We start from the raw sequence: 15,336 nt of genomic DNA, 5'->3' as shown, positions 1-15,336 counted from the left end.
CAGGAATGATTTCAGGAGGATGACATAGAAAGTTTGCAAGAGGGCTTTCACCAACCAGGACTTGGGAAAGTCTTCTGTGGTCTCAGACTTCTTTTTATTCTTTTTAGTTTCTTCCTGGGTACAAAACCAAACAACATCAGTGCTTGCAGAGCAGCGTGGTGGAAGACTTTGTCTTTACTGAACAGTTCCCAAGTGTTAGCCCCTGAGCCCTGCCTTTGTACAGGTTTTGGTCTTCTCTCCACTGCCTGATCCCATTCACCCTTTTAGCTGCTATCACTGTACCCCTCTCTCCCTCCTGATACTTCGGATCTATTTTCGGATTAGGAAAACAGGCAACAAACCTGGTGAGAAAACCATGTAAAAACAAAGAACAGCCTCTGACTGGGGGACTGTGGGGCATTGTGGGAGGGAAGGGCATGGGCGTGATTTTATATATATATATATTTCGGATGCTTAAAAGCCTTTTTATTCTCTTCTTGTTCATGGTTATCGTGGAATGTTATGGGTTGAATAGAATTCCCCCCAAAGGTTACGTTGAAGTCCTAACCCCCGGTGCCTTATAACGTGCCCTTGTTTGGAAATAGGGCCTTTGCCAGATGTAATCAAGATGAGGTCATTAGAGTGTGTCATGGAATGGGTCCTACTCCAGTATGACTGGTGTCCTTGTAAGAAGAGACACAGTCATGGGGGAAGAGGACATATGATGACAGAGGCAGAGAGTGGAGTGAAAACATCCCACAAGCCAAGGAACACCAAGGACTGCTGGTAAAACCCAGAAGGTGGAAGAGGCGAGGAAGGTTTCTTCCCTACAGGTTTCAGAGGGAGCATGGCCCAGCTGATGCTTTGATTTCAGACTTCTGGCCTCCTGAGTTGTGAGACAATACATTTCTGTTGTTTTAAGCCACGCGGTTCGTGGTGCTTTGTTTCAGAAACCCCGGGAATCTACTACATGGGATAGCACAACCCACTCTCCCGCCTCTTCCTTTTCCTGTCTCAGGAGTCCCCACCAGGCCCCCAATTCCAGCTTCTCAGCCTCAGTGACAGCCTCTTGTAATTTCTCTCAGAGGTCCCATCTGATCGGTCTCTTGCCTGAACAGCTGCCTCAACCTGCTTCCCAGCTTCCACTTTTTCCTCCCAACCATCCGTTCTCCTGGCAGCTGCTTCAGTGGGCTTTTAAAAATGTAAATCTGATTGCATTACGCCTCGGCTCAAAACTTTCCACCGGCTTTCCATCAGAGTTAAAATAAAATCCAGACTCCTCACCATGGCCCATGAGGGTCTACACCACTTAATCCCTGCCCCTTTCCCTGAGCTCACCTCACCCCTCACTCAGCCTCTCTCTCCATGCTCCCACATCCTCTTTCTCTTCTCCAAACAAGCCAACCATGTTGCCCTCTCAGCTTCCCCCTCCTGCGCCCTCTGAGTGAAATACGCTTGCTTCTGATGGGCTCTTCTCATCGCTTAGACCTTTGCCCAAATGTCATCTCCTCTGAGAAGCCTCTCCTGTTACTCTAAGTAAGGTCTTCACCCCAGATACATTAACATGTTTTCTTACTAGCACTTACTACTCTGAAAGAGTAATGTATGTATTCGGTTTATTATTTATTTTCCAGCTTGCTAAAGGTGAGGACTCTTTCAGGCTGATCCTTATACCTGTGCCCAGAATGGTCTCTGACACACAGTGGTACTCAATAAATATTTTCAAGTGAATAAAAAAATAAATTAGCTGCTAATGCTAAATCCCACCAACGTGCAGATTCTAGTAACGTTAAGGTATTCTTTTATTTTTCTATTTTAAAAAACATTTTATTGTGGAAAATTTCAAATATACCCCAAAGGAGAGAGATCAGTACTACATTATACTCCCATGTATCCATCACTAAGGTACTATTAGTATTGTGAATATTACTAATAATATAAAATGCACTGTAAAGTATAAAGTGCTGTCAAAATGAAAGGACAGATTCACCAGGGCATTGGTGTCCTCTTGCCTAAGACATACAGTACATTCGAACAGACACTCGTGGGAAAGTTACCAGGACAAGGACATCTTGGCTTTGACTCTGGTTCTTGTCCAAACCATGCAGCCTGGCTCCAGGGTTCCGCTGGGTGTTCTTCTGCTGCCGTTTCTGGAATGCCTGCCGGGCCTTCTGCAGCTCTCCTGCCATGTACTTTTCAAACCCGCTGACTAGTGTCTTTGTTTTAGTCTCTTCATCAATATCCCAGATATCTTCGAGCGTCAGAGGTTTCTTGAAGCCTTTCAGAACAATGCTGGAACAAGAGTGACCCACAGGCTGAGGCCCTGCAGGTGGGGCCAGAGGCTGTCTCCTCGCTGCCTCTGTCAAAACCATCCAGTCCCAGGATGGAAGGACAGAAGGATAGGGCTTCTCCCTTGCTCTACTATCCCAGCTCCTAGCTCTTGGAACTCGAAAGAGGAATGGGGAGAACAGAAAAGGGAGTGGGTGGGGGTGATGGAAGGTGGGAGAGAACAAGAGAAGGGGAAGGAGTCCTACTGAATTGAGAGCCAAAAGCGCATCACCTCCCCCGGTCCTGTTCCTTCCTTCTCAAACACTGGCTGCCTCTCTGCTGCCCTGGCCTCTCCCTGAGGAGTCTCCACGATGCCCTTAAGGAACTGAGCAGACCTGCAGCTGCCTCTAATACTCTCTCTCTCTAGATCAGGGCTCCTCAACCTGGGATTTGAGAACATGGATGGAAAATAAATTACATCTTTACTTTTATTAGCTTCTAACTGAAATTTAGCCTTTCCTTCTAATATGAATGTAGTCAACCCACCACAGTTCTAAAACAGAGTACTTGTGCCTTTGTTACCAGGTAACAAAAGTCACAGATGTTTTCATGGCTCATTTACACTCATCACTGCTTTGAAACTATTAAACCCAGCCAGCATTAGGTCTGGATATTTAATGCATCAATAAAGCAGCACATGTATGACTATATCACAAATTTGGTAACTACATTTCAATATATTCATTTCCCTTTATAATCCCATGTCTTTTATTGTTCACATTTAAAACATCATCTGAGAAGGGATTCATGGGTGTTACCAGGCTGCCAAAGGGGTCTGTGGAACTACAAAGGCCAAGGACGGCTGCTCCAGATCTTCTGGAAGTCCAGAACAGCTATTTCATCCCTTACCCGAGTCTGTGCCACACTCCTTGCCCCCAAATTTCCCTTTTCCTGTCCTGCTGCCTCCTTTTCCTCCTATCCTTTTTTTTTCCATGGAACTCCTCAGGCTCCCAAGAGCAAACCCCCCTCCTTCCTCTCCTCACCTTCCCCATCTGCCCAGTGAAGGGACTGCAGTAAAGTGACCTGTATGTTTTAACATTCTCTGACTCTAAGGAGAGGAGAAATGGAAGCCATGGCAGGCACTTTTAAAATTAAGATTTCCATCACTTTCAGGAGAGTGAGGGGGGAGGGATATAGACAAGCCACACTCCAGGTATTTCCTACCTGTCATACCAACTAAAGGTGATGCTACTCAGAAATGAAGCTGTGGTTGAAGGATGCTGCAAGACACAAAAAATCAGACAGTAAATCAATTAGAAACAGGAATTCTATGGAACTCTAAAATCAGAAGCTGAGTTTTCTAAATATGATGTTGTGCTAGAAACTAGATATGACACTGAAGTAGGCTGGTCAACGTGTTTGTTTGGAGACCCTAAGGTCACCAGTAGAATGATAACCAGACTTTTTGGCATAGATGTAGGAATTAACTGTCTATGCTGAAGCTTGGTGGGTCAATATAAAAGTCAGTGTTTCTGGGCTTCCCTGGTGGCGCAGTGGTTGAGAGTCCGCCTGCCAATGCAGGGGACGCGGGTTCGTGCCCCGGTCCGGGAAGATCCCACATGCCGTGGAGCGGCTGGGCCTGTGAGCCACGGCCACTAAGCCTGCGCATCCGGAGCCTGTGCTCCGCAACGAGAGAGGCCACAGCAGGGAGAGGCCCGAGTACCAGAAAAAAAAAAAAAAAAAAAAAGTCAGTGTTTCCAAATTCTAGTCACTTTGTTTCCTTACATCACAAAATGGACTATACTACTATATTCTGGGCTTGTGGGACCTTCATGAGACCTAGACATCTCAAAGTTACATCTGTCAAGATACCATCCAATTAAATAATATATGAAGTGGTCATATTTAGAGTCTCACTTTTGTTGAGTCATTTTTTTCTGAAAATGCTGAAAGGATCAGGACCAGGATCTGGAATGCATAGCAGATGAGGAACACGCAGGAATAGGCCAGGTTAGGGTTGCTGCCCTATGGGATGGGACAAAGAAAATGAGCCTTTTATCTGAATTAAGTCTAAACAGCCCCTATGTATCAATGCTTGTGATTAAAGTCTATTATCAAATCCCCTAAATACAATCCTACCCTGCAACTCAATTTACCTTATATCATTTATTCCAACTTAAAAGTTGCCCAGCGGTACCTCCTCATATCACCATCTCTTTCCTCCTTACCCTTAAGAGTGTCCGGATCAGAGTCTGAAACTGGAAAGTGCCACAGAGTATTGAGAGAATCCAGAACAGGGACAGGAACCAAGAGTCCTTCTGTATACACCATCGCCTGCTGTGTTGGATCAGCAAAACCAGGATCTAGCGAGAAATTCACATCATGTTTTGAAAAATATTGTCACTAACACCAAGGACAAGAGGCAAGAAGGATGTCAGAGAACAGGGGAAGAAACGGGGCCTGAAGGAGGAGATTGTTGTAACTAATCTGACGCCAAATAGTACATTTCCTCCCTGATACCATCCGACTTTTTCTTTCAGGACCCCAGTGCTCTCTCTGGAACTCCCTTCCCTATCCCATCTCTATTCACCACACGGGCAGGGAGTCAGACAAGAACGCAGAGGGTCACCACCTGCATCTAAATGGAATAACTTTGGGAGCCAGAAAAATCTTTCTGAGGCCCAAGAAAATAATTTCAGGCACTACAATAATCAGGTTGGGGAGGCAGATTCTGCTGAATAGGTGCAAGGCGTCTGTATCACAGTATTTTCTAATAATATTAGACTAAGCAATTAGCAACAAAAAAAAACTTTGCCTCACATTATTCACTTAGTTATAATTAATTAAATGTTGTTTTCCCAGACCCAGTGCTGTGCTAGTAAACTGGCATTCTGAAAACAAAGCCATGATTTGTGGCATGTGTGAATTTCCATGGTATAAATACTCCCACCGTGGTGGATTTCAATCTCCAACATGATGTCACCAAACGCAGGATTGGGAAGAGAGGCGCAGTCAGCTCCATGAGCTGGCTCCAGCACACCGCTGCCTAGACTCCTCTGTTTTATAACAACGGTGACAAAACGAAGTCCTTACAGGGGACAAGCAGAGCATGTTACTGAGTGAAGTGAGGGTGGAGGACAGTACTGAGCACATACCTGGTCTAATGTAACCAACTGCTACTCAGTCCTAGCTGACCGCTGCCCTGTGGGAATGTCAGCCCAAAGTTGCCAGGCATTCTGATTTTTCAAGAAAGTTTAGGAATCAAGATAATTATGTTGTACCTTCCTCTTTCAAAAATGATGGTAGCGGGGCCTCCCTGGTGGCGCAGTGGTTGAGAGTCCGCCTGCCGATGCAGGGGACGCGGGTTCGTTCCCCGGACCGGGAAGATCCCACATGCCGCGGAGGGGCTGGGACCGTGAGCCATGGCCACTGAGCCTGCGCGTCTGGAGCCTGTGCTCCACCAAGGGAGAGGCCACAGCAGTGAGAGGCCCTCGTACCGCAAAAAAAACCAAAAAACAAAAAAACAAAAATGAGGGTAACGGGAATTCCCTGGCGGTCCAGTGGTTAGGACTTGGCACTTTCACTGCTGGGGGCCTGGATTTGATCCCTGGTTGGGGAACTAGGATCCCACAAGCCGCTGGACGTGGCCAAAAATAAATAAATAAAATAAAATAATGGTAACGAATTCAATTGTTTTTTTAAACACTGTACAGCTCTCCCTTCCCCCACAAAAAACCCTGCCTGTAGGAGAGACATAAGTTTCTGTCATAAAATTTACACAAACAAGTCTAGACTCAGTGATCCATTGATTAGAGTCACCAATCAATTTAAAAATAATGCTTACAGCATGTAGAAAATTCTTTTACATCAAGAATCCTGGATTTCATCTGTGATCCTTAGATGGCAAGATATGAGGGCATAAATTACATGTTAATCATTAAAGCTAATACTTACCTTAGGAAGAAGGCATTGAAAGTAGTGTTCACAAGCAAATGAAAAGCTAAAATTGGTTTCACCCTATTACAACCAAGCTTTGCTTCATCATAGGTCCCTTGAAAAAGGTAGATGAAATTGGACTTTATTTCATTCCACAAGAGCAAATTTCAGCTGGATGGCTATGAGTAGAGAAAAGATAAACAGGATAGAAGTGATGATGGGCCTCACCCATGTGCCCAGGTAAAGGCTTGGATTGGTATATCTAATGGCAGGGACTGTGGCTTGTCCAGTGTCTTCTGTGAGTGCAAGGGCCAGATCTATGGCTGCCAGAATAAGAAGAAACCCAACAAGCACCTGAGAAGGCAAAAAAAACACTGTTAGGAAGATATCATTCTTAAGAATAGAATGGTTCCCAGTAATGGATGGTAAAAATGGTAGGTAGTGTAAGATATGGAAACAACCTAAGTGTCCATCAACAGATGAATGGATAAAGAAGATGTGACACACACACACACACACACACACACACACACACACACAATGGAATACTACTCAGCCATAATAAAGAATGAAATTTTGCCATTTGCAGCAACATGGATAGACCTGGAGGGCATTATGCTTAGTGAAATAAGTCATAGAAGGACGTATACTATATGATATCACTTATATGTGGAATCTAAAAAATATAACAAACTAGAGAATTTATATTTATATTATATTCTTTTTGTTATCAAAAAAGAAGCAGACTCACAGAGAACAGACTAGTTGGTTACCAGTGGGGAGAGGGAAGAGGGGAGGGGCAATATAAGGGTAGGGGATTAAGGGGAACAAACTATTAAGTATAAAATAAGCTACAAGGATATATTGTACAACATGGGGAATATAGCTAATATTTTATAATAACTATAAATGGAGTATTCACCTTTAAAATTGTGAATCACTATATTTACATCTGTAACTTATATAACATTGTACGTCAACTATACTTCAATAAAAAGCATAGGCAATGATTCAGATAACACACAATAATTATGGAATCAATGGATATATATAGTTCAAGTAATGGAATAAAGTTCAAAGTATGCTAAGTGTTGTTAAGGAATGTTGATTGTCATGGTTTTAAAATACGTCCACAAATTCTCCAATACTCCTCCCTTCAAAAGATAGCTTAGTTCCCCTTCCCTTGAGTATGGGCCGAACTCTGACTCACTTGTAATAAACAGAATATGGCAGAAGTGACAGTGTGCGACTTCCAAGATTAGGTCATAGAAAGCAATGTGGCTTCCTCTTTGCTCTCTCTCTCAGATCACTCACAGCGAGGTAAACTTCCAGCCTCATCCTGAGGACACTCAAGTAGCTCTATGGAGAGGTCCACTTGGTAAGGAACTGAGACCTCCTGCCAAAAGCCATGTGGGTGTGTCAATTTAGAAGCAGATCTTCTAGCCCCAGTCAAGCCTTCAGGTGACCTTAGGCAGAGCCTGCATATTAATAACAGCAACCTCACGACAGACCCTGAAGTCAGGTAAGCTGCTCCCAAATCTCTGACCCATGGAAACTGAGATTAAAAAAAAAAGTTTATTTTTAGGCCGCTAAGTTTTGGAGTAATTTGTTACATAGCAATAGATAACTAATAAAATAGATTTAAAGGGGGAATTCCTCCAACCCAATTGGGACGGCACTATTCCCTTTCCTCGGTCATTACTCCCAGCCTTCTCCCCATATAAACTTTGAAGTTAATGACTGCAACTCTGTGACCCCTAAGATGAATCCAAGTCTGTCAAATATTTGTACTATAAGCTCATAAGACATGATACACATCTTTTTGTTCTAAAGGACTACCGCCCACCCATCAGGAGGGAGTATCAGCTCCCCTACCCTCACCCCTTCCTACTCCCATCCATCTATGCCTACTCATTCCATAAGTCTCATTCATCCAGAATGGCTCAGGCAGAGATATTGGGCCCTTTATAATGAAAACCAGCAAAGATAGCACCTTTAACTAATAGGATAAGTGCTATTATTTAGCAAAGAATTCTTAGGAATCAATCCCATTATTGCTAAAATAAAGGCTCTTTAGGATGATTAAAAGAAAAAATTAGGAAAATCTCTCAGAACGGAGGGGAAAAGAGAAAAAGAAATTCTAAAGAGTTGAGAAGGAGGATCAATTCAGCAAGTCCAACATCTATCCACCAAGAAGTTCTAGAGATATGGACTTTTAAAATTAGAGGAAACGAAATGAAAAGAATAATATAAAAAGTTCTCAGAGATAAGACATGAGTCTTTAGGTTAAATGGATAGAACCCATTGAATGAAAAAAGGCCCATGTAGACACTCATGAAATTTCAGGACATCAAGAATAAAGAGGATAAAGCTTCTAGAAAGGATAACAAGGAATGAGAAGAATTCTAACTTGGTAGTAGAGGATTTGGGGGAACAACATAGCAACACCTTCAAACTTCAAAATAAATTTTTTTTGAACCTAGCATTCCATAGTCAGATCAACATTTTCAGAAAGCAAAAGAACCTAGAGACTTTATCTACTATTGCTCTTTCTGAAAATTTTATTGGGAGCCACTAAATCTCTTGTCTCACACAAAGGGGCACTGAGATGAGGATATAATGCACAGCACAGTGACTATAGTTTACAACTTTCAAATATACAATACAGTACTGTTAAGAAAGTAGATACTGAGGGCTTCCCTGGTGGCGCAAGGTTAAGAATCCACTTGCCAATACAGGGGACACGGGTTCCAGCCCTGGTCCCTGAAGATCCCACATGCCACGGAGCAACTAAGCCCACGTGCCACAACTACTGAAGCCCGCATGCCTAGAGCCCGTGCTCTGCAACAAGAGAAGCCACCACAATGAGAAGGCCCCATACCGCAACAAAGAGCAGCCCCCGCTCACCGCAACTAGAGAAAGCCCGCCTGCAGCAATGAAGACCCAATGTAGCCAAAAATAAAAATAACTAAATTTATATAAAAAAAGTAGACATTGAAAGTTCTCATTACAAGAACAATTATGTAACTACGTATGGTGATGGATGTTAACTAGACTTATTGTAGTGATCATTTCAAATTCTTATGCTGTACAGCTGAAACTAATATAATGTTATATGTCAATTATGCCTCAGTTTTAAAAAAGACTATAAACTGAAAAAAAAAAATCTCATTTGATCTCCAGAACTTATTTATCTTCTAACTGCAAGTTTGTCATGCACTTGTGATTATAGTCAAAATACTGTATCACAGGGCTTCCCTGGTGGCGCAGTGGTTGAGAGTCTGCCTGCCGATGCAGGGGACACGGGTTCGTGCCCCGGTCCGGGAAGATCCCACGTGCCGCAGAGCGGCTGGGCCCGTGAGCCATGGCCGCTGAGCCTGCGCGTCCGGAGCCTGTGCTCCAAAACGGGAGAGGCCACGACAGTGAGAGGCCTGTGTACCACAAAAAAAAAAAAAAAAAAATACTGTATCACATATTTCAAAGTTGCTAAGAGACTAGATCTTAAATGTTCTCTCACACACACAAAGAAGATAATTATGTGACATGATAGAAGTGTTAGCTAACAGTATGGTAGTAATCATATTGCAATATATAGACGTATCTAATCAACACACTGTACACCTTCAACTTATACAATGTTATATGTGAATTAAGGAAAAAGAAAGGAAGAACTAGAGCCTAAAATTGATGGCAAAAAAAAAAAAAAAGGCGGGGGGAGGGAAGTTCTCTGATGATCCAGTGGTTAGAATTCAGGGCTTTCACTGTCGTGGCCTCAGGTACAAACCCTGATCTCAATCCCTGGTTGGGGAACTAAGGTACTGCAAGCTGTGTGACACGGCCAAATAAATAAATAAAATAAAATTGATGGCAGATTTTTAGGTATAAAGGTAACCTACAGAAGAACAGAACATAATGACACAAAATTAAAAGACTGAGAGAAAGAGGAAGAGAGAAAAAGGAAGCTAGGGAGTTGGGTCAATGAGCTAAATTCTTTGTCTTTCATAGAGGACAGAAATAGATATTTTTTGAAGTTGATGGATCAAGAAATACAGGAATAAACACATTATTTGCAGATATGGAGGTAACCATCAAAATAATTTTAAATGGCGGCCTCTGGAGAACAGGACTAGAAGGTAGAGGGTTGAGAACGAGTCTTTTTCATTTTGTTTTTTTGTTTGTTTAGTTTTTTAAAGAGAGTAAAAGGAAACATCTCAAAATGTTAACAGGAGTATGTCAGAGTGATACAATTATCAATGATTTCCTATTTCCCTAGAGTTGACAAACTTTCTACAATAATCAAATAAACTTTCTACAATAATGCAGTCTTTTTATAATCAGAAACATACATAGGCTTTTCTTAATCACAATCGGGGAAATATTGTGGTTGTTTAATGATTACCAATTCCTTAAATAGTCTTTGCCCTTGATCTCTGAATCACTGGAGGAGTTTCAAGTACACGTGGAGTTTACTGAACTCAACTTCCTAAAGAGACACAATATCATTGGTATTAAAAAATAAAGTATGGGGACTTCCCTGGTGGTGCAGTGGTTAAGAATCCACCTTCCAATGCAGGGGATGTGGGTTCGATTCCTGGTTGGGGAAGTAAGATGTCAGGTACTGAGGAGCAACTAAGCCCATGTGCCACAACTACTGAGCCCGTGATCCACAACTACAGAGCCTGCGTGCCTCAACTACAGAGCCCAGACACTCTGGAGCCCATGGGCCACAATGAAAAATCCTGCATACCGGGATTCCCTGGTGGCACACTGGTTAAGAATCCGCCTGCCAATGCAGAGGACATGGGTTTGAGCCCCGGTCCAGGAGGATCCCACATGCCATGGAGCAACTAAGGCTGTGTGCCACAACTACTGAGCCTGCACTCTAGATCCCGTGAGCCACAACTACTGAAGCCTGCATGCCACAACCACTGAAGCCCGCGTGCCTAGAGCCCGAGCTCTGCAACAAGAGAAGCCACCGCAATGAGAAGCCAGTGCACTGCAACGAAGAGTAGCCCCCATTCACCGCCAACTAGAGAAAGCCCGCACACAGCAAGGAAGACCCAATGCAGCCAAAAATAAATAAATATTTAAAAAGAAAAAAAAAGATCCCACATGCTGCAACTAAGACCCGATGCAGCCATAAATAAGTAAATACTAAAAAAGAAAAAAAAGGAATTCCCTGGCAGTCCAAGGGCCCAGGTGCTTTCACTGCCGAGGGCGTGGCTTCAATCCCTGGTCTGGGAACTAAGATCCTGCAAATCATGCGGTGCAGCCAAAAAAAAAGAAAAAAAAAAAAAAGAAAGTAAAGTGGTTTGGCCATATTTACTATCTTTCCACCTCTGCACAGTCCTCCTTTTCCCAGTGCTTTATGAAAGCACTCTGGTTGAACCTTCGATCCATTACAGAGGGTGTCTATTTCCATCACTTCCCTGGCAGACAAACGTCTAACTTCAGTTTCAATATTTTCAGGAACTACATCCCCCAGCAGACCATTCTACTATCAGACAGTTATTACTGTAAGAAAGTTCTTCCACCTTTGTAATGGTCTTCACAACTGAACTTATTTAAAACCCTCTCAAAGAAAAGTCAACTGATAAAGCTGTCTCAAATTTAAGTTCTTAAACTTTGGTACAGCTGAAAATAATTTACTTATCTTTGATTTTCTGTCTTTTTAAAGTTTATGTAAGAGTAAGGGATAAAAAGGGTAAATCATCCACAAAAAAATAAAAAAGGAAAGAAAGAGAGAAAGTTCTTCTGTATGTTTGGCTAAAGGCAGCTCCCCTGGAACAACCTACACTGACTACCTTGATTTTGCTCTCTGAAACTTCAGAATAAGCTAGGCAGTCTTCTATGTTAGACTGCTACAGACACTTGAAGATGATTCCCATGTCTCACTAGCTCAACAGCAAGTCCACTTTTGCTGCACATCTGACCTCAGCAGATCCACAACCTCCAGAATAATACTCCTCTTCTGTTACCCTGGGACTAAATGAGCTCATTCATTCATTCATTTTTTAATTCAATTCATTCAATTACCTACTATGCACAGAGTCCTTCAGGTAAGGGTGTACCTTTAAACAAACTGGTAGAGTCTCTCACTAGCTTAGTCAAGCAAATTGACTTAGTCCAGATGAGGTAAACACTGCACTAATGACCAAACGGCAATGACAGTTCAAGAGAATCAGAGAGGAACAAACAGCCCAAAGGCAGGTAGAACAGGAAGTGAAGAAATGAAATTGAGGAGTGATCCAAGAAGGTTCTCATAGAAGAAGTGAATTTTTACTTTCTGAGGAATTATACTACTGTTTCAGAGGAGAAACCAATTATTCTGAAATTTTTAAGAGGATGCTACTCTGTGCCTATCACTCTCAGGGAGGAGGACAAAAAAAAGTCTAAATTATAAACGAAGCTCCTGAAACTATGAGCAAGGGTGAGTGGATTATTAGTTACAGGAAAAAAAAAAAAAGCTAATACATTTCTTTTTATCTACAGTTTTATCTATAGAGATTTGTGTTTATAAAAGTTAAACAAAACATGATATATCCATACACTGGAATATTATGGATGAGCCTTAAACATGCATGAACCTTGAAAACCTTATGCTATGTAAAAGAAGCCAATAATAAAAGATCATGTATTATATGATTCCATTCGTATGAAATGTTTAGAATAGGGAAACTATAGCGACAAAGAGTATACTAGTGGTTGCTTAGGGCTAGGGGAGATGGGGAGATAGGGGTTGATAAAGGATTTCTTTTTGAGGGAAAAAAATATTCTAAAAGTGACTGTGGGGATGGTTACACATATCATGAAAATACTTTAAAATAGAATTGTATTTAAGTGGGTGAAATTGTATGATATGTGAATTATTTCTCAATAAAGTTGTTTATTAAAAGTTAAATAATAGCTATGATAAAAATGGGATACTGATTTACTCATTACCCAACCTTTTCTTGGAAGCTCCAGAAAATGATAGAAGCCCTCTAACTTGACTGACTAAAAGCTCTGTCTCATCCCTAAGGGTACTGAAGCATGCTGTTCAATGTTCAGTCTAACACACTCTTGACTCAATCCCTATTCCTAGAGTGCATTTAATACCAACATTCAACAAATGTGTACCAAGTGGTAGGCCCTGTGCTGGGCACTCAGGTCAGTGAGGGAGACAATAGCCCTGCTCCAAGCTCCCACAGACTGTTCTTCTATCCAGAGTAGTCAAAACACACCACCACCCCACCTCAGAGTGTCAATGCAAATCCAACTTCCTTTGGCCAAATTTCTTCCTTCCTTCTTTTTAGACTGCAGTAACCTGAGGTTATTGGCCTGTATGCTTATAGAACACCGAATCTAATTTGCCTCTCTAAAGCCCTGTTTAATAATCAGGACAGATAGAAAAAAACCTAGTGAAAAGAAGCAGATGATAGATTTTAAGAGGTAGTTTTACAATCTCAGTTGAGAATCTTTCGGTTCTCACAAGACTTTCTCTGCATTAATCAGTGCAGCTGGCTGAGAGGCTCCTACCCTCATTCCTCCTGCAGCCCCTGTTCTTTCCATTATTTCCCTACTCAGGCATGTCACCGTGAGCACACACCCTTCCTCCCTCTACTTTGAGCGACCATCCAGACTCAGGGTTGACTCTGGGAAAATGGAAGCCCTATTTCAGATCCAAGCCTGGAGAGAAGAGCAATGTTTGGATTGGCTGAAGGGAGCAGAGGACACATTAGATAGTTCATTTTTACTTCATGGTAGATGCCAACTGAATTATAGTCTCCTGATTAATTAGAACAGCTTACAGATAGATAATCCAGCATTTGCTTCTCAAATGCTGAAAAGACCATAACTATTCAACTGACTGATTACTCATCATTGGTGTTTCCAGAGTCAACCAAGATTTATGAGTCATTATTCTTATGCAAAAATCAAAGGAACTTAACTAAGAAGTATGGCAGGGGGCCAATGAGGCATAGGACAGGTGGAGACAGGGACATCCGGAGCATGGCTCTACCTGGAAAAGCTGGTTAAAGACAGGGAAGAAGACACTTGAACCACCAAGAAAATGTCTCTATTGTGTACCACAAAATTAATTAGAAAATAGTGGGGTTCCCATACCTGCTTAGTAAGGTAGAGTTTGGTTATAGAAGATTTCTTGGTCCTGGATCTATACACATAGAGAAGCTGCCAAGGGGCCAGGAGCCAAAGGAAGCCCAAGGGAATCCACACCAGAACAGTTTGCTCAAAACAAAGTGGCAGGTCCGCCTCCGGGCTATCCAGGAATGAGGAATTCTGGGGGACCAAAATGGAATGATTGTTGGATACATGCATTTTAAAAAAGAGAATACCAGCCTCCAGCCCACACCCATCCCTACCCTTGCTTCCAAACAATTTTAACCCAGTTCTATATCCATATTTAGCCTGACCCTTTAACTAGCTGTATTTTCCTATCCAACTCCATTGATATAAATTCACCATTAAATGTCATTTAGTGACTTTTCTGGCCAATTCACCCTCTAAAAACCTTTCTTTCTGTGATTCTAAGTGAACTTCGCCACCATCTATTATGATTTAATTTCACCACCACATTTGCCAAGTTGTGGGATGAAAAGGGACCATTCCTCAACCCAAAGGGGAGAACAGTCCTGGGATATAAAAACCTCTTATTCTAGTTTTTAGCATTGATTGAACTCACTGGCAGACACTCAAACCTAACCTGCAGGTAGCAGAATGCTTAGTCACACTTTGGCAATTAATCTCCTATAGCCCTAGGGGCTTAAGTCGGATCGTGACGAGGTCTTAGGTACAGGAGCAGCAGTGGCACATTGGAGGGAAGGCTTATTCCCAGCAAGTTTTCTACTGGTCTTTGCACTCTGCAATAAATAGAAGTATCTTGTGAGGTGAATGTGGGGCACCAGTTCTTACATCTGAGTCATGTGAGGGTAGATTATTCTCTTCTTACAAATATTTTTTGCTTTGTTCAGCTGTTTGCACAGACTCTTTAAAGACTGAGGTGCCCTGACCAAGATGATCTGTCAGATGATTCTCAGAAAGAATTCTCTTGAGATGGCCTGGTGAGATACTGGGGCACGTTAAGCCCCACCTTCCTGTGGTATACATGTCCTGGCCTCGAGGGCCTTGGGGTCCAGGTTCTTTAGGATGGGA

The 15,336-nt window shown here is 42.3% G+C and overlaps 1 protein-coding gene across 1 annotated transcript in view; it reads right to left on the bottom strand.

The window, feature by feature from the left end:
• Positions 1 to 15,336, bottom strand: part of ABCC2 (ATP binding cassette subfamily C member 2) — a 67,398-nt gene that overhangs the window by 51,222 nt on the left and 840 nt on the right. The window contains 7 exon segments of the mRNA XM_007470328.1: positions 1 to 114; positions 2,037 to 2,271; positions 3,472 to 3,527; positions 4,165 to 4,272; positions 4,476 to 4,610; positions 6,412 to 6,537; positions 14,290 to 14,463. Coding sequence (XP_007470390.1) covers positions 1 to 114; positions 2,037 to 2,271; positions 3,472 to 3,527; positions 4,165 to 4,272; positions 4,476 to 4,610; positions 6,412 to 6,537; positions 14,290 to 14,463 — 948 coding nt within the window.

This window comes from Lipotes vexillifer, unplaced genomic scaffold (assembly GCF_000442215.2).
Source record: "Lipotes vexillifer unplaced genomic scaffold, Lipotes_vexillifer_v1.1 scaffold916, whole genome shotgun sequence".
NCBI lineage: Eukaryota > Metazoa > Chordata > Mammalia > Artiodactyla > Lipotidae > Lipotes > Lipotes vexillifer.
The sequence above is the reverse complement of the archived record's forward strand: the minus strand, read 5'-3'. Positions and strand labels throughout refer to the sequence as shown.